General features: G+C 33.7%; 1 protein-coding gene across 19 annotated transcripts in view; it reads left to right on the plus strand.

Annotated features, from left to right (window-relative positions):
• The window catches only part of ADGRL3 (adhesion G protein-coupled receptor L3), a 757,443-nt gene extending 734,027 nt beyond the window's left edge, over window positions 1-23,416 (plus strand). For 8 of the 19 annotated variants that reach the window (XM_053922390.2, XM_045185777.3, XM_053922389.2 and 5 more), the window contains 3 exons: window positions 10,147-10,275; window positions 15,030-15,047; window positions 16,935-23,416. In XM_053922390.2, the coding sequence (XP_053778365.1) occupies window positions 10,147-10,275; window positions 15,030-15,047; window positions 16,935-17,734 (947 nt within the window). In that variant the 3' untranslated portion in view covers window positions 17,735-23,416. Of the gene's footprint in view, window positions 1-10,146; window positions 10,276-15,029; window positions 15,082-16,934 lie in introns of all 19 variants that reach the window. The other 11 variants (XM_053922396.2, XM_053922400.2, XM_053922399.2 and 8 more) reach the window with 4 other exon arrangements.
• The last annotated feature ends 916 nt before the right edge of the window (window positions 23,417-24,332 follow it).

Genomic DNA, 24,332 nt, shown 5'->3' on the forward strand with positions numbered 1-24,332 from the left:
CAGGCAATTCATAGAATAGGAAACCCTTATTGCCAATAAAAATGTGAAAAATTACCCCATCCCTCTGGTAAACAAGGAAATTCGACATGTTCCACTATCAAATTGGCCAACATGTCAGCCCATCAGTACTGAGTCCCAGTCACAATTAGAGAAGCACACGTTGCTCATGGACATGTGAGCTGGCACACACACACGTGGCAGCATTCGATAGTACGTAGTCCATTGAAAATGTGGACAGCATATGACCCCGTCATTTAATTTGTAACTACAGTATTTATTGTAGGAAAAAGGCATGTGGCTGGACAGAAAAACATATATAAAGGCAGTTAATGCAAAAAAAAGGGGGGATAAACTAGGTAATCTAGGGTTCAACTCTAAATCTTTTAATTTATATATTAATTTTATATATTAAAATGGAGGCATTACTTCTGCATTAAGAATATCTCATTTATTATTGAACTAACAATAATCCAATCTGTACTCTGGAGAAAACATGTCATTGAAATCCATATTAATAGATTCCCAATGAATGAATTAGCTATTAAAAGAAGCTAAAGTATCTCAGAACCATTTGAAAGAAATTTAATAGGCAGGTTGATTAAATTTTAATAGCAAACTTGTTGGCTATTAAAAGTACACAGTGTGATAAATCAAGATGTCAGGTCTCCAATTTATGACTTTAAAAAAAATGATGGAAGAGTTATTGGCTTTCAAGAAAATATTTCTTCCCTGACACTTTGTAATTTCATTGATTGCTTGAACACAAAGAGTAAAAATAATATGAAATTATGGTGTCTGTGGTTTTTAAAGTTACTTTATTTAACTCTTAAGTATAGCATTCCGGTTCTGTTAGTTTTGTTATTACAAACAGCTGGGTCGTGATTTATATGGCTGTCTCTGGTATACAAAGTTGCCTTTGAAATGGATCATTACCTGAACTGTCTTTCCATAGATTGTGTGTTGATATTGTTTTATTACACAGAAAAGCACAAACATAGGCAACGACATACTTAAAATAGGCAACACCCATTGAATCAGTACTTCATAGTTCCAGAAGCCTTTTTTTATACATTTACATTTATTTTTATTTATTGATGCTATATAACTGATATAACACATATACCTAATGCATTGTACATACAATACAACTGTGATGGTTTCACAATTTCATAGATGCTATCTCCTGGTGAAATGCCTTTGTCTTACAGTGAAGTTAGTATTCTAATTCTATAGAAAACACTATCACTAGTGACACTCTACAATGTGGGCCAAAGGAGGTTTACAGTTTTTTGTATGGGAAGTAATACAATACATAAATAATACAAGAATGAACTCTGTTTCCCATTACAACTGTAAACCGACTTTTGCCCCACCCTGTATCTACTTGCACAAAATGAACCTACTGTGGGTCAAAATTAAGGTGTGAAGACAAAAGGGGGGACATTACTCAGTAGTAACTCTGCTTTACCTATAGCTCTTAATTTATGTACATCAGTCAGGGTATGTCATGGAGATAACTTCCTAAACGAAAAATATGTCAAATCAAGGGAGACAGAACCATCTCTCTCCCGAGAGAGAATGAGTGGAACGGAGGTTGAGGTATATTAAAGAAGAAAGAACTATGTGGTTAAAAGTGTTTTACTGAGATAAAATAAACAGAACATTTACCATCCTGTATATTTATAACTTACAAGAACTTGAAAACTGAGGTATATTAATACGTGACTGCCCAAGAGTGGTTGCATTTATTTGGTTCATTAGATCACCATGGTCTTGAAATGCAGAGTTTTGCCCATTCAATATGATCAATAAGAATGTAAGTACATTTTTAAAAATGTAGTACATTCTTTAAAAGAGAAGTGTGTGAAGCAGAGCAGAATGACAATTCAAGTTATTTTAAGAGCTTTGCAGTACACTTTTGTTAGCCTGCTGTCAGGAAGAAACGTTGTTTGAATTATGTTTCTGAGTGATATAATACAGATTCAGGTGGGATCCAGCTGTCAGCTTTTTTCAGATCTGTTCTTTACTTCGTAATTTCAAAGCACACCGATCTGCCTTAGATTATTTTTTTTCCAGTCCTCAGTTATATGTATCACACTAAACTGGCCTAGACAGTACTGTCGTTCAGAGCCTTCCAATGTCAAAACGCCTATTTTATTTTCATGTGGAAAGATGCATAACAGTGTTGTGGTAAAACTATACATTTGAAAAGAGCATAGTCATTATTATTCCATATTAATTTCTCTCATTGAAAAACATGTATATCAGACTGGCTGGTGTGGCTCAGTGGATTGAGTGCCAGCCTGTGAACCAAAGAGTCGTCTGTTCGATTCCCAGTCAGGGCACATGTCTGGGTTGCGGGCCAGGTCCACACATTGATGTTCCTCTCCCACTTTCCCTCCCTTCCTCTCTCTCTAAAAATAAATAAATAAAATCTTAAAAAAAAGAAAGCCATTTATATCAGCCTCCATCTGATATCAGGTATAAATACATAAAAAGAAAAAGAGTCTTCTTAAAATGACTATGATTTTACACTTAATCGTTTTCAGTAGCTTTAGGGTCTGACTTTCAAGTAATTGTCAGAAAAACATTCCTAAGTTGTTCATATTAATATGAAAATCCTATTTGCTTTGTATCACATTTTCACCAGAAATAAAGATTTTGTGGTTTGGCTTTTTGTTGACTGCTTTGGTGGTGATTCACATATAATGAAATTCAATGCTAATTCCTTTTCTATGGAGCTAACTCTTGGTTCCTATGGCTTTATAAGCAGGTATTACTAGACTCCAGCTAGGATTTACTGAGTCAGATCATTAAGGAATAACTACTTTTACATAGCCACTACGAGCTTTTCACTTTCTGCCTCTTTTCCCAATTTGAACTTTTTATTTTGATTCACGGTTCCCCCCCTACTTATGAACTACATTTAGTATGGACTGTTTATTTCTGCTTTAAAAGTTTCACTATCGTAGGACCTAGTATAATGTTAGAAGAAAATAAATCACATTAGGAACTGCACAATAGGCACTCAAAAAATATGCTCAGATTATAAAACTATTCATAGTTGCTAAACTGACTTTTAGTTTTGTATTTTCCTGATGCCATAGATTTCACATTAAGATTTTTCATTAATTAAGCAAATACATATTGAGCTATAGCAACTATTCTAGACACTTGGGATAGAACAATGAAAAAACCCTATATACTACCTGTTTTCTTGGGGCTTACATTCTAGTGAAATTTGCACATAAACATTCTGTTCACAGTGTAGAGTTGTAATTTTTTTCCTCTCCACCCCCAGCATCAATTTATTTGTGTCTTCAAACTGACTAACCAATACACTTAACTTTGCACCTGAAAAACAGTGACAGGTGGTCTGTAAACAATGATCTTGGAAGTCCTCACCAATTTCACAGCTATTAGAAGGAAAGTTTTCAAATCAGAAGTTAGTTGGAAGGAAGCGGAATAGATAGGATGGACAGAACCTTGGAACACAGCATCAGTGTTCAAAGAGACCTGAGTAAACTGGGGAAACAACCGGAGACAAGCACAATAGGCTCTAGCAGTCCAGTGAAATGCAGTGTAGCTCAACAGAAAAGACAGAAGTAACTACACAGAAAAGGCAGGGGAAGACAAGTTCTTCGCAATTTGGGGGTCCAAGATCTGGGCATTGGCAACAAGCTGTTTATTTTTCAACACAGTGATTGCCACCTTTCAAGGTATAATGGAAATGCCTAAAGGTGAATAGGGAGTGTAGGAACCATGTGGTAATAACTCCTAGGAAAATTGCACTTGTTTTGGATAGCAACAAACAGATGATCTCTTTAAGTCACTGCAGGCCCTGAGTGTCCAGGAAAAGCATGAAAAAGTATAGACTTCTTTCAACAAGTGAATCAAATGAATAATTGGTTGGTTACTGGCACATATCTCTCTTTCTTTAGAACCAGCAAACTCCATAGAGCTTTCCCATAACTATACTCCATGCAAAACACTAATCACCAAACTTAACATTCTACTTTGGATTTCCTGTTACTGAGCCCTCACCTGAATTATAACACTCCATATTCAGGACTAAAGTTAGTTTCAGTAACCTTGTTCCCACTGGTTTCAAATAGTGCATGGTGTATAATAGTGAGAGATAGTAAAAAATAAACCTAAAGTATGATGATTTTTCCATTAGAAAAAGGTCCTCAATACCAAGGACAAAGAGGACAATGTTTCATTAAGCTCTCAATTAATTCACTGATTCTGGGTTGCACCTCGATTTGAGGAAGCACACAACCGAAGCCATGTCGCCAAGACTGAATGAGGTTCCCTTCTGCCAGCATTGTGCCATCGCACCGTTGTGTGCCCGTAGTGTTTCTGCTGCTGTTGCAGGCCTTCCTGCCCTACCAGGGCTTGGTCACAAATACAGTGAACTTCAAAACTCCGACTTCCTACAGCTCTACAAATAGGAAGGTCACTTGAATAAAACATATTGAGATCATGTTTGGAAAAAAAAAAACTGTCTTCCTACATTAATAGTTTCACACATAAAAGTACTTTCAAGTATATCCCCAAACTTTTTTTAAAGTTAGAAAAATCTGAAAAGGAATTTTATGCTGCAAAAGGTATAACTATATGGGTTCTCAATGAAAATGTTGATAGCTTCCCTATGATTTTATTATTCCACTTTGGTATGATTGCAGTTTTTTGTCATTCTTGTTCTGCTATTCTTAGATCTTTAAGAATTCGATGATAAACAAAAAACAAAGTATTGAGTCACCAGCTTCTTGCTTATGCTTGGTTCATCACAACTGAATGCTTTCTTTCTTCTAAAGCACAGATTATCATCTTTTTTTAATGTCTTTTATATTTTATTTGTTTTTATTGAGGTATAATTGATATATAACACTATATTACTTATAAGAGTGCAAAATAATGATTCCACATTTATTTTGCAAAATGATCACCCCAATGAGTCTAGTAAACATCTGTCACCATACATAGTTACAAAATTTCTTTTCTTGTAATGAGAACACTTAAGCAGATCACCTTCCTTTACACCAGCATAGGAGAAGATGTATATGAAACAACGAATTTTTTACTTTATAAACTGTATGAAGCAAAGGGGTAAAGTAGCCTGTAATCTTCTCAGCCTACTGTTTGCTTTCCAATTAGTTCAAATGAAATACTGTGTAGTAATAAAGAGAAATGTATAAAGATGCAGATATAAATCCCAGCCACAACGATTTTACCCCCTTTTTTGATCTGTGATGGATTGTAAAGAATATGAACTATTTTACATTTTTAAAGTTTTTCCCTAGTTCATATCATTACTCATATTTTTCATTTTCTATTAAAATGCTTAAAGTAACTTTAGAAAGTAATGATTTGTATTAGAAAATAACTTTCCCTCTTACTTGAAAAATAGACTAGAATAATAAATATGTAGTAGCATGTATAACTTATACATAATTTGCTTTTTAAAAATGTGTGCAGACCAAATCCTATATCTAACAATTAATCTGAAATTTCAATATACATGTTTAAGATTTATGATATTTCATTTCTTTTTTTTTTAATTTTTATTGTTATTCAGTTAGAGTTGTCTGCATTTTCTCCCCATCCCTCCACCCCACCCCAGCCGAACCCACATCCTTCCCCCGCCTCCACCCTCCCCCTTGATTTTGTCCATGTGTCCTTTATAGTAGTTCCTGTAATCCCCTCTCCCCACTGTCCCCTCCCCACTCCCCTTTGGCTATTGTTAGATTGTTCTTAACTTCAATGTCTCTGGTTATATTTTGTTTGCTTTTTTCTTCTGTTGATTATGTTCCAGTTAAAGATGAGATCATATGGTATTTGACCCTCACCACCTGGCTTATTTCACTTAGCATAATGCTCTCCAGTTTCATCCATGCTGTTGCAAAGGGTATAAGCTCCTTCTTTCTCTCTGCTGCATAGAATTCCATTGTGTAAATGTACCATAATTTTTGATCCACTCATTTGCTGATGGGCACTAAGGTTGCTTCCAGCACTTGGCTATTGTAAATTGTGCTGCTATAAACATTGGGGTGCACAGGTTCTTTTGGATTGGTGTTTCAGGGTTCTTTGGGTATAATCCCAGCAGCGGAATTTCTGCATCAAAGGGCAGTTCCATTTTTAGTTTTCTGAGGAAATTCCATACTGTTTTCCACAGTGGCCTCACCAGTCTGCATTCCCACCAACAATGTACTAGGGTTCCCTTTTCTCCACATCATGTCCAACATTTGTTTGTGGATTTGTTTATGTTGGCCAGTCTGACTGGTGTGAGATGGTACCTCATTGTGGTTTTAATTTTCATCTCTCTGATGGCTAGTGATGCTGAGCATCTTTTCATATGTCTCTGGGCCCTCTGTATGTCTTCCTTGGAGAAGTGTCTGTTCACATCCTTTGCCCATTTTATAATTGGGTTGTTTGTTCTCCTGGAGTGCAGTCGTATGAGTTCTTTATATATTTTGGAGATCAGGCCCTTGTCTGAGGTATCATTGGCAAATATGTTTTCCTATACTGTTGGTTCTCTTTGTATTTTAATGCTGTCTTCTTTAGCCATGCAGAAGCTTTTTATTTTGATGAGGTCCCATTTTTTTTATTCTTTCCTTTATGTCCCTTGCTTTAGGGGACATGTCTGTGAGGATGTTGCTGCATGGAATGTCTGAGATTTTCCTGCCAATGTTTTCCTTCATTTCTTAAGTGAAAGGCACTATAGCCAACTTTTTCTAGCTTTTCTTACTAACTTTTATATATTTAATTTGCTACTGGCAAATAATATCCTATTACACCCATTATATGATAAATTGATGATCTGCCTTTGCAATTTATAAAAATATTTCAACATATATGTTGTACATCAGCCAGTAGTCATCAGCACATATTGAAAAGTTTGATTCTAGTTCTATGCTCATTCTTGTCATATGTATAAGATGCAAACACATGTTTTTTTTTTTTTTTTTCTTGAACAAACTTTCCAGCTCTAGGGATCTGACAAGCTATATTGTCCTTTAAATGAGGAGGTGTTAACTATACAGGTTGGAGGTTAAAATATTTGTTATTTGACTGAGAATTTACCATATAGCAAAGAGATATGACTTCAACAATTTATTACTCCCAGGCCAAATTTTTTCTTCTCATTTGTTTAACATACTCTACAAGTGACTAAATGTTTATTTATTTATTCAATATCAATTACATTTTCCTTTGAGATCATTGTGAATTCACTTGCAGTCATATGAAATAATACGGAGATTGTCTACCTTTTACTGGGTTTCCTTCAAAAATATCTTGTAAAACTATACTACAATATCACAACCAGGATATTGACATTACTACAATCCACCAATCTGATTCAGATTTCTTCAATTTTTTAAATATTTATCTGTATTTGTGTATGTGTAGTTCTATCGCAAGAGTATGTTTTTGTAATATACAAGGTCTGTCCAGAGCTATCCAGCCATCTAATATGAAAAATAGGGACATTTATTGAAGAAGAAGATACAAGATATAAAAAACATTGTATATAGAACAATGACACCTCAGTCCCCTTCAAAGTGGGGACCTTGGGACCTCACACAGTTCTCTCAATTGCCATTATCTGCCCTGTCATATTTTCCTGAATCTCATTGATGGTCTGAAATCTATTCCCTTTCAAAGGTGGTTTTAGTTTTGGGAAAAGCCAGAAGTTGCAGGGCACCACATCTGGGCTGTAGGGGGCTGAGTCATCTGAGTGATTCGACGTTTCACCAAAATACTCTGCATGAGACAGGATGCAGGTGCATTGTCATGATGAAGCTGCCAATCACCAGCTTCATAGCTGCAGGCTTCTGCATCATCCAGATAGTTTCTGTGGAGGAATATTCAAGCTTCACACAAAATTTGATGCAGGTTCATTGCTCCACTCACTCAGTCATTTTGAATGCAATGGCCCCATAGTATATGTGGTCACTGAATAGCATCTACCGCCCCACTGAAAAATACAGTGAAGTTGTCATTGTTCACTCATGCACATTCCAGTCCACTGTCCTTGGCTGCCAGGTTACATCAGTGTCATACAAACTGTTTTCAGTATATTAACAATGGCTGCACTTTCTCCAGACAGATCTTGTATGCCACCAAAATCAAGATCCAGAATAGTTCCAATTACCACAAGGATGCCTCATGCTGGCCTTTTATGACCAGAGCTGCTTACTTCTCCCTTCCATCTCTAACCCCTTGCAATCACAAACATATTCTTCACTTCTATAATCTTGTCATTTCCAGAATATATATATATATAAATACGTGTACATGTGTGTATGTATGTGTGTGTATATGTGTATATATATATTTCTGAAGTGTGTGTGTGTATATATATATATATTTCTGAACCATACAGTATATAACCTTTGGGATTATCTCTTTTATTCGGTATAATTCTCTACAGATTCATCCAGCTATTATATGCATCAATGTTTACTTTTTATTACTGACTAGGGTTCCATGGTATGAATGCATCACAGACTGTTTAACCATTCACCAGTGAAAGGACATCTTGGCTGTTTCCCATTATGTGCTCTTAGAAATAAATCTCTCATGAACATCCATCTGCAGGTTTTTGTGTAAACATTAATTTCCGTTTCTCCGATGAAAATCCAAGTGTCCAATTGGGGGGTGGTATGGTAATTGTACTTTCAGTGTTATAAGAAACTGCTAAAATATTTTCCAGAGTAGCTATACTGTTTTACATTCCCACCAGGAAAATATGAGTGATCCAGTTTCTCTTCATCCTTGTCAGCATTTGCTTGATATTTTCACCATTTTTGTTTTAATTACATAATGATATCTCATTGTGATTTTAATCTGTCTTTCCCTATGGCTAATAGAAATTCTTTTCATGAGCTTCCCTGCCATGTTTACATGCTCTTCCATGAAATGTCTGTTTATGCCTTTGCCCAATTTCTAACTGAACTTTTCTTTTGTGTGTGTTTTGTGTGTTGGTTTTTTATTGTTGACTTTGAGAGTTCTTTCTGTATTATGGAAACTAACTAACTCTTTGTTGGATTGCAAATATTTATAATTTGCAAATATTTTCACCTCATTTATAGCTTATACTTTCATTCTTTTATATATCTAAATTAGCATATACTAGTATGTTCACCCTGTTTCTATATAATGTGTTTTCTTTTCCTCAGTCATTTTTTTCTTCATCCTCTAACATTAATACATTCTGTCTATCATTTCCATACCTGCCCTAATTATATTTAATAAAATGGTCCTCTGATTTTGTTTGCTTTTTGATTACATGGCTTTCGAGGGTGGGAGGGTGCAGCTCATACTGATGGCATGTTAGAAAATAAGAACATCTGTTCACAAGAAATGAAATAATCTAACTTGCAACGTTGGTCTGCTGAAGCCCAAACAACCAGTTGGAAAATGGAAAATAGAATTATATATATTTGCTTGATACCATGAAGTTAATATTTTATTTTAAATATTTTAAAATAATATCCATATGATCATTTTATGAGATTTGTATATTCACCTAATTAGTATGCTTACTATAGTGTACTAATGAGAGTGATTATATTTTATTTTATTTTAATTTAAAAAATTATATTTCGTACAATTTTTTAAAATGTCAAAATCTTCTGTCGTGTCAACAACTGCTCTCCAAATGAGTGTTTGATCGTAAATGTTGCCTTTTATTGTTTTTTACTTTCATTGAAAGCAACCCAGTGGTTTCTGTGAATGAGGGTATGTTTTATTTAATTTTAGCTTTTCTTTGTTTTTAACTTTTTTCAACTTTTATTTTGTGTTTTGTCTTTTGTTTGTATGAAAGAACTATATTTTGCTTTTTTAATTTTTATTTTTAGCAAGCATGGGAATATACTCTTGCTTATACTTTGGGAAGGAGAACACCCTAAATGTGGCTTAATCAACATTGTAAATCATTTTACTTCTTTCCCATCGATGTGGATATGGCACTGTTGGAAACGTGTGCTCTATCAGCCTATATTTTTTAGTCTAATTAGCTGCCTGCCTGTAATCAGGGCTATATCAACTGTTGTCATTCTAAATGTTTCCTTTCTTTTTTTCAAACACATTTGCCTGATTGACCTTTTTTTTCTCTGTCTTTCTATGGGGCTGCTCCAGGAGCGATGGCTAATCATCTTATAAGCAATGCTCTGCTTCGTCCGCATGGTACTAACAATCCCTATAATACATTGCTTGGGGAACCGGCGGTCTGTAACAACCCTTCTGTCAGCATGTACAACGCACAAGGTGTGCTGGAGTTTATCTTAATTTTTTCAAGTGAGAGTCCCATTTTATGTAGCTTTTATGGCCACATTCTATTTTTCTTTCCTTCCTCCTGCCTTTTCTTTCTTTTGGAAGCAGACACACAGATTTCTTTCACTTTCTACCCCTCTTGGTGCTTTTATTTTCCATTTTCCTTAGGCTTTCCATTTCCATTTCCAAGAAATGGATTCCTTCCTTCTGATAAACAAACAAATGTTCATTTCCTCAATATGCGTTTGTTTCTTTGTAATGTTATAAAATGTGTTGTGACTTGTCAATACTTTTCCTGTTGTTGACTGATTTCTATAATAAATACCTATGCATTTATTTTGAGAAATGAGATATTTACCTCAGGTAAGTATGATAACACTTGAGCCACTCGTCTTAATGTTATAAGATCAAGTAAATAATTGCACTGTTATGTGATGAAGCACATTCTAAGCACTAATCATCAGTGCTGATGAAAGCATTTATACTGAGTCCAGGGAGCACTGCGCTGATCTGAAACTTGGAGCCAAGACAAGTGAACTGCCCAGCAGCGGATCAGGCTCTACCCCAGCTTTCCATTGCTCGTGTGAGCTGGTTCAGGAAGCTTACAAAAACCTGTTTTCTATTGTGTCTACATGTGAAGAACAATGCTTTTGAATATGGTTCCTCTGTATTCTCTGGCTTTAAATGATATAAAATTTAATTGTCTATGAAACAAATAAGCATAAATCTCTTTAAACCATTTACAATATTGAAGACAAGATACTGAAAACATCCACATCATAGGTAAAGAGAGCACAGGAAAAAATATTCAAATAAAAAGTTTTTTAAAAGAATAATCCTAGTCACTAATCTACTTATTTAAAACTATAGTAGAGACTTCCAATATTCCTTCTATTTGGATATGATAGATGAGCAGTATTTTACATTTCCAGACAGTTTTGAATACATTTCTATTATCCTCTGTGAGAATCTCTGAAGGAGTTTCTCGTTTGTTTTTCTTTCTCCATCAGAGGTAAAAGATTAGGGACATGGGATCGTAAAATCTGGTGTGAATCCTTGTTCTGGAAAAGCACGTTTGTTTCAGCGTGGCCATCGGCTGGCTAAAACCATCGGAGCTTCCACATGACGCCTTGCCAAATACAAAGGATGATTTTTAAATATTTCTAAATACTGAAGTCAGTAATTCAGAAATAACTTCAGGAGCACAGACATTGTCAACAGGATAGCATAATTAAGCCAACTTTAAATTTGGTCAGCTTTCTTAAGGCCCACACGTCCAGGAATCAGAGTTTTAGAATCAGAAGGAACAGAGCTCATCGGGCCTTCTTTACAGACATTACTGGAATTCTGTTGGCCTGCGCTCAAGTGTTTTCTCTAATGGGACCCTTTCCAGCTCAGGATTTCATACCCGGTCGACTCTTGAACCTCAGGGGATAGGAGCATCCAACCTTCATATATGGCTTTTGACTCCCCCAAAACTTTACTACTGATAGCCTGCTATTGACTAGAAGCATTATCAATTGCATTTGCAATCTATTAACACTTTGTTATATGTTCTATATAATGTAGTCGTACAATAAACCTAGAGGAAAGTGTTAAGAAAGTCATAAGGACGGGAAAATCCATTTACAGTATTTATTGAGTAAACTCATGTATCAGGGGACTCATGCAATGCAAACCCACATCGTTCAAGGGCCAACTGCATTCAGCTGTTGAAATGCTCCATTTGTAGCATATCTATTTTTTCCTTCCACTGAGCTGAAATTTGCCTCTGGCCATGACACTTAAGATTTGCCCTCTAGAGCAGAGAGCAGAGAATTATGTTCTTTGTGGCAACCCTTTAATACTTGAAAGCAGCTAACCTGTCTTCTTTCTGTCCTCCATTTCCCTATAACATAACCTCAGTACCATCCGTATGAGATAGTTTTTAGGCCCTTCTTCATGGTCACCCCTCCCCTAAATTTTCTTTCATTTGTCAATGTCCCTATTTCATTGTGTCCTTCAAGGAAGTGTACATTACACAATGCACCAGACATGGTTTGACAGACAGTTTAGCAGACCTTATAAAGGACTGTTAAAAAAATATATATGGCTATGTGACAGAACTACTTGCATCATCATAAACATTTCAAAGTATGTTGGCATAGTAAGTTTTGAGATATTAAACGAAGGTTTATAGCCTATCTGCAAATTGAAACTATTTTACATTATTCATGCAAACAGTTGTTGGAAATTGTTTTAAAACAAATAACCAATTTAGATCACATCTTGGTCAGTGTTTTTGCTTATTCTGATATAATTTTAGTGTCTGTGTAATAAAAAAATTAACAATTACCATTTTATATGTTTTTTCTAATTCAATATCTACCTTCTTGTCTTATTTTATTTTTATTGATATCCTAAATTAGTAGATTTTTCTAAGGATGGAACTTCTATAAGCACTATCAAATTAAAATTTTCATGATGCAAAATGTAAAATAATAACATATAGACCTAAAGTTTTATTTCTATAGAACTATTACCAGATATTGCTGTTAAGACTATCATTTAATACACAAAGTATTCTTCTGAATGGATTTGTAGTTTATGCCAGTAAATTAAATAAATTCTACTGAATTTCTTAATTACAAGATAGTAAATAATTTTATTACTGTTTTTCAGAGTCAGAAATGGAATGGTTCAGCCATTTGATGTTTTAATATTTTTAAGATGTTAAACTATGGTAGTTGTTAAAATAATGCTTGTTACCACTGACCCAAAAATAAATCTTGGTGATTGTCATATTGCTACTAACCTTATGTTTTCAGATGAATGCACTTATATTCTTACTGGCAAGGTGAAATCTTACATGAAATATAGGTGGCTCGGTATGTACTGGAGTGGTTTATATTGAATTACCACTTGGTTCTGTTCTGTGGGTCCTCTGATTCAGTTGCACCAATGCCATCAAGCAGGGAAACATTCCGAGTTAAAGTATCCATTTTTATTTGTAGCGCCTTTATTTAAAATATGTAACGATGTGTTTATAGTGTTAGTAAAGCTTACTGAGTTAGGATTAAAGATAAATAATATAATTGTATTATAGTGGATTTAGATTGTCTGTGGAAATATTTAAAACTTCATGCATAGTATTTCTGGGCCATTATCTTTCTGCAAAAATTGGACAATTCAATTTTTGTAAGATCAGTGTCATTATAGATAAACTTGTTCATGAAACATGATATAGGAAGAAAGTCAAGATTTCATAAAATAACATTTTAAAGTAATTTAGTTCAATTCTATAACTTTAAACATGTATCCTTATGATGGGACAGAGTGAAGAATAGATTACAGATTATAGTTGGTAAGAATACAAGGTTATATCATAAAATATATAAATAAATATTCAAAGCCTAAAGCAGATGTGAAGAGAAAGAGCTAGTACCCAGAGCAAACCTGGAAGATTCCTTTACTGATCCCACTTCCGCCACTATTCACAGGGTGCTAGATAAGGCTTAGACTCTCTTGGATGCAGTTTCCTCATGTCTGAAAAGCCAGAATTGAACTTGTTATCTCTCATGCACTTTTTAGTTCTAAAATTCTGTCTTTTAAGGAGGGAGCCATAATGAATCTGCAAACGATTTTCCTCTGTGCTTTATTGTTTGGCTTTTGATTTCCAGTTCTCTTTCTAAAGCTATTTTGAAAATATAAAGAAATTCCTCTGCATTTTGAAATATCATTAGTCTTTTGCTGAGAAGCAAATAAACATTTAAAGTACAAACACCTTATTTCTAAGGCAGTGGTTAAATCGTAACAAGTCAGAATCTCTTGAAATGATCTAGCCCAGTGAATTTGCTGGAGTTTGGGGGTTTTCTTGGGGGGGGGAAGGGAATGATTTTACCTTCCTATAAACAAAATCAGCAAGAGCTGGGTTTTTTTGACCTGATTAAAACATGGGGTTTAAAAAATAATTTTGCTAGGATTGTTTTCAGTAAACCAGCTCAAAAAAGTTTGATTGCATATGATTGTGCCACTACTCAGAAGAAGTCAATATTGATGGTAGTAGGTTTCCCCTCCTCACATTTTCTTGATACAGAATAATGATTGGATTTAACCTTGTTTTTCCTTCATAGTTAGACGACTTTTGAATGTGAGCTCCGGAAGTGACAGTATTGATCAGTATTATTCACAAATGAAAAGAAACGTTTGTATAAGTACAGTAGGAGGAAAATAATCTTTGTAAATGGAAAGAGAAGATACATAAGGGAAAAGTTACAAAAACCTTCAATTATAGTTTTCTGTCTGTATCTAAGCTAAAGACTTTATAATTTTACTGAACATTTTTCAATTTAATGGCAGTTTTTAGAAACAGGCAGTTTTCTAACATACACACACACACACACATAATATATTTAAATGTAGTTGTGGAAATAATCATGACTTGCCCTCAAATTTTTATTTTCTTTGGTTGGTGTGGTAATCTCTAAAAAATGTGTGTTTGTTTGAAATTTACAAATTGTAGGAATGCTATTAAAGATTCATTTTTTTAGCATGTGTTAAGGGGGGTTCTTATTTTCTGACTAACATTTCAGTATTTTTAATTATGATAAACCATGTAACACAGACTCATAAATTTTGGGACAGTGGAAATTATTCCTTTGACTCTTTTTTCTGCATATCATCAATTTGCTTTTTACTCATGTTTCTCCTACTGTCGCTGTAAGCTTACTTGTTGTTTTTTCTTTCTTTTTCTTCATGCTGTCGTTTAGAGCCCTACAGAGAGACAAGTATGGGAGTAAAGCTAAACATTGCATATCAAATGTAATTTTTTTTAGTTCACTTTTATTGCATCACATATAGATGATGTAGTTATTAAAAACAGTTCATCTCACAATTAAAAAACTAAAGAACCTATAAATCGACTTATATTAATATGTTAATAGAGATTAGACGCTTTTGTTGTCTGATTCTTTTACTGTGTCACATAATCAACATAGTTGTTAAGTCTCATGTAATGTTTGTGTGAGTTAAATTGTTTTTAAATTAAGCGTTTATGTTTGCTAAGTCACAAACTTTTCATTTTTCTTGGTACATTCCATCATACAAATGTATGTCATATGCAACATGCCCCCTTTATTTTTACTATGGCTGTTTTCAACCGGTACCTAATGCATTGACAACAGAAGTGATACGCGTGTTTCAATGCATCAGTTGCTCGACCATGACCATCGGCATACGCTGCAGCAGCAATCACCCATCACATACGGCCCTTTAAAGAGCATTTACTTTTGTTTCTAAACATTGTGGATTTGTCTCCAAGATATCTTATAACATGAAAATAAATTGCTTCACCCTATGTCTGTGATGGCTGCTTCTTAATGTATTTTATGCATTGCCGTTTTTGAAAACCGTGACTTGAATACAGAGTATTCATCAGAAGTCTATATAAAATTGACATCTTTGGGACGCTTTCTTTAAACCAGCAGTGAACTGTTCAGTTTGGATAAACATCACTGCACCACAGACATAGAATGAATGCTATATTTTCACAAGTTAGCAGTATATTGAGAGGTTTAATAGAATTCTTCAATTAATTGTTTTGTAAAGAAATACCTTTGCTTATTTACCACTAGTTAATTGAATGTTTGTTTGATTTTCTTTTGTGGTTGCATTTGAAGTGAGTTATGGAATTATTATAGATTTTTGGATTTCTGCTCCTTTAAAAGAATGAAAAAACTTGAATAAGCATGTGTTCAAATTTATTTCACTACAGCTGTTCCTTCCTAGCATACAATGTTTAATCTCTTTTTAGACCCAAAGTTTAATATATACACAAAGTCATCACTCATTATGAAATGGAAACTCTATGTTTCTGGAAATCAAATTCTGTGTCTTTACACATTCTTTTGTAGTATTATCTAATGACCCTAAGTAATTACTAATGGGTTAATTAATATAAAATAGCAATCAAAGTGCTTGTAGCAGGAAAAAAAAGTAGAAAGTAATGACAAATATTTTTGTTTTGCAAGTTCCTATGTGCAAATTATCTTGATGTGCCATTTATTTGAGTAAACATTATTTTATGACTACATCATTCTGACAAATTAAATGTAATCCTTTTGTGGTTTTCTATGTAGGGATTACTTTTAGTATTACCAAATTGTATATCAAATTATGAGAAACTGCTTGATTCTTTCAGTTTGATCAATATGTTTAAAGTACCACACACAAATTATGTTACTATTATATCTATTTCAATGTTAAAAGAACATGTTAAACCAAAGGTAATTAATTATTAAATTGACTTTGATGTGTATAAATTGAAAGCTATGAGTGATCATACCAAAATTTTGCATTATGTTTTCTAAGTTCTAATAAAATAGACTTTAAATAATTTTAGGCAATATTTGAGTATAAATTGCAAATTCATAGTCTTTAAGATTTATTTTAAATATGTCTTTTCCATTTATAAGATTTCTATCAATTTTCCAAATATATAGCTAGATATGTGCATTAGATTTAATAGCATATTTTATTTCCAAACATTTTATACTTAATTTAAAATACTAGCAATTTATACATGCTTCACAGTCATCTGTTTTTGCTTTTGTGTTTGTGTGTATTCTATGGCCACGTGGATATAAATGTCATAGTGTTTTGTCATTTTTTTTCAGAGGGGCTTCTGAACAATGCCAGGGATACAAGTGTCATGGATACTCTACCACTGAATGGTAACCATGGCAATAGTTACAGCATTGCCAGCGGTGAATACCTGAGCAACTGTGTGCAAATCATAGACCGAGGCTATAACCATAATGAGACCGCCCTAGAAAAAAAGATTCTGAAGGAACTCACTTCCAACTATATACCTTCCTACCTGAACAACCACGAGCGCTCCTGCGAACAGAATAGGAATCTGATGAACAAGCTGGTGAATAACCTTGGCAGTGGGAGTGAAGATGATGCCATTGTCCTGGATGATGCCACTTCCTTTAACCATGAGGAGAGTTTGGGTCTGGAACTCATTCATGAGGAATCTGATGCTCCCTTACTGCCCCCAAGAATTTACTCCACAGAGAACCACCAGCCACACCATTACACCAGAAGGCGGATCCCCCAAGACCACAGTGAAAGTTTTTTCCCTTTGCTAACCAACGAGCACACAGAAGATCTCCAGTCACCCCATAGGGACTCTCGCTACACCAGCATGCCGGCACTGGCTGGTGTGCCTGCCGCAGAGAGTGTTACCACCAGCACCCAGACCGAACCCCCACCGGCCAAATGTGGCGATGCCGAAGATGTTTACTACAAAAGCATGCCAAACCTAGGCTCCAGAAACCACATCCATCAGCTGCACACCTACTACCAGCTAGGTCGTGGTAGCAGTGATGGATTTATAGTTCCTCCAAACAAAGATGGAACCCCTCCGGAGGGAAGTTCAAAAGGACCTGCTCATTTGGTCACGAGTCTATAGAAGAAGAAAGAGAAATTTAAACCGACAAAACTGCTAACACCTGGTTGATTGTTCTGAGTTGCTATAAGCAGTGGTAATATGTGCACTCCTAAATCTTTATGCTGTTCTTGAATGACAAACACAAACTCTCAGACTTCTTTTCTTTTTTTTTTCAACTGGGATTTTTGGGTGCCCAGGGGAGAAAGATAACTGCTGAAATTCCCCTGCGCCCTCTCCCTTCCTGTCCTTCCCCCCTCAGATGGAGACTTCATTATGTTAATGAACGAGATATGAAGAAAATGGCGCTCATTGTGGCCTTGTTGAATTATGTTGTGTTTGTTCTAACATCTCTGATGCTCTGTTACTATAATTACAAGGACCTGATTTTTAAAAGGCCAGAAGAGTTGTTGGAAATTAGTAACAATGCTGCATCTAGATTGGAGTGCTGCACAAACATAAAAGCAAAGCAAAACTGTATCACATAGTGGTTTTTAGTCACTCACAACCTGAATTCATCACAGCGGTAATAGCTGTGGTATACAAAATAAAACAACAAAATTAATAACAAAATGGAAGGGAATTCTAGGATTATATGCTAAATGCATATTTAATGATTTGCCGTATTAACTGATGATAAAACTAATGGCAGAAAAAAAAATGAACAATTTCTATGTAATGTACAGATACTAGCATTGCACATATAGTCTGCTTTCTGTTCCTCCGGAATTTGAGTCCTGTTAATGTAGTAAAAAAAAAAAAAAGAGAGAGAGAGAGAGAGAAATTTTCTTTTTCTTTCGTGCTGATCTTGCAAGTTTGTCTACCAGTAAGAGAGCAAAGTTTTCTTCCTTTGTTTTTTGTTTTCTTTCTTTCTTCACTTTTTCTTTCTTCTTTTCTTTCTTTTTTATCTTTTTATTTTTTTATTTTTTTTGCTTATTTCTTTAAAATGTCACCTGGCAAAAAATAAATAAATAAATAAATAAATAAATAATAAAAAAACTATCACTTTATAAGAATCATTTTCTAGTAATGCAAACAAATTATTTTTTACAAAAAATAAAATAAATAAAATTAGATTTACTTCCCTCACTATATATCTTTATTCAGTCAGAATATTTCCAAGACCATTTTTGCAAATTAGAGCAGGACGAACTTTTATGTTTACAGTGCACATCTGTTGTAATGCAAGGTATTCGGCAAGCAATTCATCCACCAAGACGGTAGCTATGGTTCTAGAAGTCAAGAGGTGTCAATAGAACTAGTGGGGCTTCTGCATGTGGAAAAAAAAAAAAACAACGGTATCCTATAGGCATTAAAGTGCTGAATGTTCAGTCGGAACCCAAGTGGGTACCTGCACTACCACTTTTTAAAGGAAATTCACTCCCTTGTAATAAGAATCAAAAGGTCAAGTTATTTTGAAGTGATTTGGGGGGGGGGACTTCTTCTGTTTATTAACAGGAAAATTTATTTATTTGACAGGATTTTAAGTAATGTAGGAATACAAGAGGTAAATTAGCAGCACATATAATTTTTTTTAAATTTATGATCCATTTTGTATGGTCTCAAAGTTGGATGACCTCATTACTAATATTTGTTGTAAAAGTGAAACTTGTTTGCCAACCAATAAACAACTGATTGAGATTTAGTAGACATTGTATTGATGTATGTACTATATGATTAATTATTCTTTTTATTTTTCTCACCTTTCTTTCCTTCTGTTTTCAGTATATAAACTTACTTAATCTTCTATGGCCCAAACGAGGCATGAAAAAGAAATCAATCTGCTTTAATGAATAACCTAAGCACAAAATTATACAGTTTTTGCAGACAGAGTAAACCAGAAAAAAATGGGATGGGCATGTTTATGTTGGCTGAAATAAGATGCATAATTTATTTATAAGCAGGTTAATTTATGTGCTTATTTATAAACCAGCTGCAGTCTCCATGTGCTTATTATAAAAGCCACTTTCAAACAGAGATTTAATTATTAAGTTGGGGGGAGTGGAGGTAGATCCTATTTTTTTCCTCCCTTGTAAACTCCATTTCGATGTTAGAAATTTAAATTCACACAATGGGCAAAATGTTGTAAGAAAAAGAACAAAGAGAATATCCATTTTATAAAGATAGTATAAGACATTTTAATGCTATTTTTCTTAATGTATATATAGGGAGAAAATGGAAGGAAAAATGTCCTTTCAGATAAACTTTCTACATCTCCAATTACTGAAAAACATTTATCAGCAGTCCCAAGCATGGAGCCTCACCTAGGGCAAAGCTAGAATGAATTTGCCAAGTTATAATTTCTCTTATAGTATGTAATATCTTGGTGATTTCCTTTCTTTTTCTTTTATATTCCTCAGAAATCTAAACACTATCCACCTATAAGTTGATTTCTTAATTTAAGATGGGTAGGAGTAGTTTAGAGACAAGTCAATTATATATATATATATATATATATATATATATATATATATAGTTTAAAATATATAACAAAAGAAAACATTTTGTGCTGGGTCAGAGTAATCACAACCTTATTATCAACTATAAATACCTTATGCATCATTCCTTTTTAGTCCCTTGACATGAGTATTTTTTGTCTACAGATTTTCTTTAAAATGTAAAGTTTAGGAGAACCACAAACTTTAGCAGATATTAGATTTCTCATGCCACACTATGGCAATATTAGCACCTGAAAGATGGTTAGCTTGTCTGGAACAGAGAATCCATTAGGCAATGAAAGAACTCTTTTTAGACATATTGAAGATAACTTCAGAAAACAGCAGTGTGGTCTGTGGGTTTAGAGTACCTACACTTGTTTTGCCAATCCAGCAGTAATCTATACGAGAGCATCTCTGTCAGTAAAAAAGCTAGTTTCACAGCTCAGTGAGGAAACTACCTCAATTCAGTTTGCTGATGCTGCCAATTCTGATTTTCTGGTACTGCTACCTCCACACCCACTATCTTTTTTGTTTCATTCTATGGAAATTTGAAGCAGGTAGCCTCCCCAGCTCTCCATAGACCAAGTGGAAGAAAATCTCTTGAACACATACACTGGTGCAGAAGGCCTTTCAGTACTGTCAGTTACCACCAAGATCTTAAGATGAAAGGGTAAGGTTTTGGAACTCTCACATATTATAACTGATGCGCTTTCTGAGAGACTTAAGATCCCAAGACTTTCATGAGAAAAGATTGTTCCCCAAGTTTTAGATTACGATAACGAAAACAAATAGTGGATAAAGGAGTTAACGATATATCCATTTCAACAGAAATTTGTGTGTATCTATCATATATTCATTCAGTCCTTTGCATTACCAAGGGTTGAATTCTTGAACGTGAATCTTTTTTACATGTATTTTCAGATGTAAATATTGATAAATTCATAATTTTAAAAGATGTCTTGTTCTTAATACTACATTTGGTTGACTCTTATTTTTAGTATCCTGTGACATTCATGGCATTATCTACGTATTTCTGACGTGTGTATCTGATTTTCCATTAAGAAATAAATTTGCATAAACAGATATACACATTATCTGAGAGCTGTAAAAGTGATGTCAATGAAACAAACCGATTATTACTTCTTAGTGAAATAATGTTTCTATAACATTTTACACTTGAATTTTTTTTCTCTCTAAGGTCTATTTCACGTGAAAATTTATCAGGGCATGGACTGACTGCATGTTTAGTTGATTCAAAAACTGTTGAAATATTGCACAGCTCATGTTCCTAATTGATAATATTTATAGAGAAATCTAAATTTTGTGAAGGAGAAAGTGGTTGGAAATCCAATTAAATTTTTTATCATCTCTTTTGTTTCCATGTTATTAAAGTTTAAATAAAACACTATAGTTGAATAATAAATTATTATGCTAAAATAATGATAATGCCAAAATTCTGTCATGAGAACAATTATATTGAAGTAAAAATAATCAGTACAATTAATCAAATGCAAGTAATGGAAATACTCTTAACTTCCTGTTAAAAAAAAAAAACATTCACATTGATTCTAAATTAAAATATATTTTATGACCTGTATTTTTAAAGACCTATTAATCTAAAAATGTTGACATATTGAATTTTTTTAATTTAGTTTTTTTTTATTTTTTAATGTTAATGGATATGATGAGACTTTTCATAATAATGCAGATAAACATATATGTAAATTAGTAATATTTATGACAAACCCATAGACTTAATTTTGGGCAATGATTTTGGGCCTTTTCTCCACATATGTTCAAACCCATTGATCGGTTTGCTCACTTTAAAAAATGATACTAGAAACTTTAAAGACTGACTTTCTGCATTCTGATAGTCCAAAAAAAGAGAGTAAAATATTTTCTGGGTTGTCTAAACATCAATTCCAAATTAATCAATAATCACCTCCTGTTAGTGAAAGAATAATCAGTTTCTAGAAGATGCCCATCATTATTGTACCAAAGTGCTGCTGCTTGCGATGTTTTGGGGGAAAAATAAAATAACACACTATGGACCTACTAGACATGTCCATCAACTTCAGAGAGAGAGAAAAAGAACCCAACCCTAACTTCATTTTCAGTGATTGACATAATTGAAAATATTGACATAATGTCCTTTCTTTAACAAAAATACTTGAGATAAAATAACCATATGTATGATCCTTCCAGAATATTGTAGTAGTACAAAGGTATTAAATTTAAGTAGGTCATGTTTCATAATCCATAACTATAACTTAAAACACAAACAATTACTATGCATCCCTAACATTGTAAATATATGTTAGATTTCTACACCTCCATAAATTAGTTAGGAACACGGAAGCACGAGAGGGAAGCATCAACATCGCTAAATAGCTTATGGAAGCATTTTTGTGCAAATGAATTCTGCATGAGAAGCCTCTTTGAGCTCATAAAATAGATTTGATGGGTCCCAGCTATAAATTTAATTTTGTAATCAGCAATTATGTCTTCTTAAACCCTCTGAAAAAATATTGTTAAATATCTAAATTTTGTTTAGGCTAGTAGAAATTAAAAAGCGTTCATAACTGCTTCTTTCGTGCTTAGGCCATAAGAGGAATATTTTCTATTTACTAATTAACCTGATTACTTCCTCTTTGCTTTAAAAGAGAAATCAATCTTTAACTTTCAACTATACACACAGCCACCTACTCTGATTCCTTTTACTTATAATGTGCAGAGGAAATAGCTTATTTACATATCATGAACTTTATGATTTTGCAATAAAACAGGTAGTTACTATGGTTTTGCATATTGTCATTTGAAATAAAGTTATTGCTGTTTGCTATTTTTTTAAAAAACAATTAAAAGTCTGCACTTCTTTAACATTTAAGACCTTTAAGTTATTATTCAAGTGTCTTCATTTCAACTATGTTTTGATGTTTCTTTCTCTTAATATTATGTCACATAAATTTTTCTCATTTAAATACCCCATTAGAGTATTTCAAGGTTAAATGCAAACTATGCTTATTAAGAAGTCATGAGAAAGAACTTTGATTTATATGCAGACATCAAGGAAGACAATACAAAAAAAACAACTCTATTATGATAACCAAGTCTTTTCAGTCACAATATGGATGGAAGGAAGGCGGAATCAAGTTGGCAAGTTTACAGTGAGGTAGCAGGTCCTAAGTTAGAGTTTCAGACAAAAAAATTCCAGGAAAGAAATAATGAAATAATTAAGAGTGGTGAAAATCTTAAACATGGTATGAAATTCTATTGGTGTTCTGGAAAAAGAAAATTGGAATTTATCATATTATGATTTTATCCTGCTGACTCCACAGCAAACCCTAAACAGTTTTAACACTAAATATTTCTTGTGTAGCTACACTTTCTTTCAAGGAAACATAAATATTTTATAGATATTACTTAAATATAAATATCTTCGCCTCAATTCACTTTCACTCTCTAATCTACTTATCTATTGTATGCCAACACAGTTAATGCTACTTGTAGCTTTGTACCTTTTAGAGCTTTATTATGAATCTTTCTAATAAACATTGATTAATATTAACTTGGAATTATGTACATTGTGCAAAAGAACTCATAACTAAACAATATTCATATTATCAGGTAATTCATTATATATATATGTGAATATTACTTTGAGGCTGAACAAATAATTACACTTCTGAAAATATTACTCTCAAGTCCTATCTATTCAATTGTTGTAGTCAATTGATAAAATTCTGCAGACAGTTGTACACATGATGTGCTATCGGAGTACTCCATAATCCAAATATGTCTAAAATTATCCCCAAGTATCTTCATTCTAGAATACACAAGGAAAGAACTGGAAAGAAGAGAGTAAGGCCAACTTCTAAGGATTTAATTTATATCAACATTGTCATTCAGAACAAATAATTTTAAAAATTAGAATGTTTTACTCTGTGATCTAAGGGAGAGGTTAATAAAGATTTATGGTTAGTCCAATAATAAAGAATTTTAAATTCTAAAGGTGTAAAGTTTGTCTCAACAGCCCAAGACTGCAGAATTTCACACTCCATTGGCAAGAAAATATATTTAAAATTCATACGTAAAGTGGCTTTTGAAAGTTTAAGAATTCCTCTGATTCTTCTCAAGGTAAAACTGGCAAAATGATCCTGGCTTCAAAATGAAACATACCATTG

This window comes from Desmodus rotundus, chromosome 4, assembly GCF_022682495.2.
Source record: "Desmodus rotundus isolate HL8 chromosome 4, HLdesRot8A.1, whole genome shotgun sequence".
Lineage (NCBI taxonomy): Eukaryota > Metazoa > Chordata > Mammalia > Chiroptera > Phyllostomidae > Desmodus > Desmodus rotundus.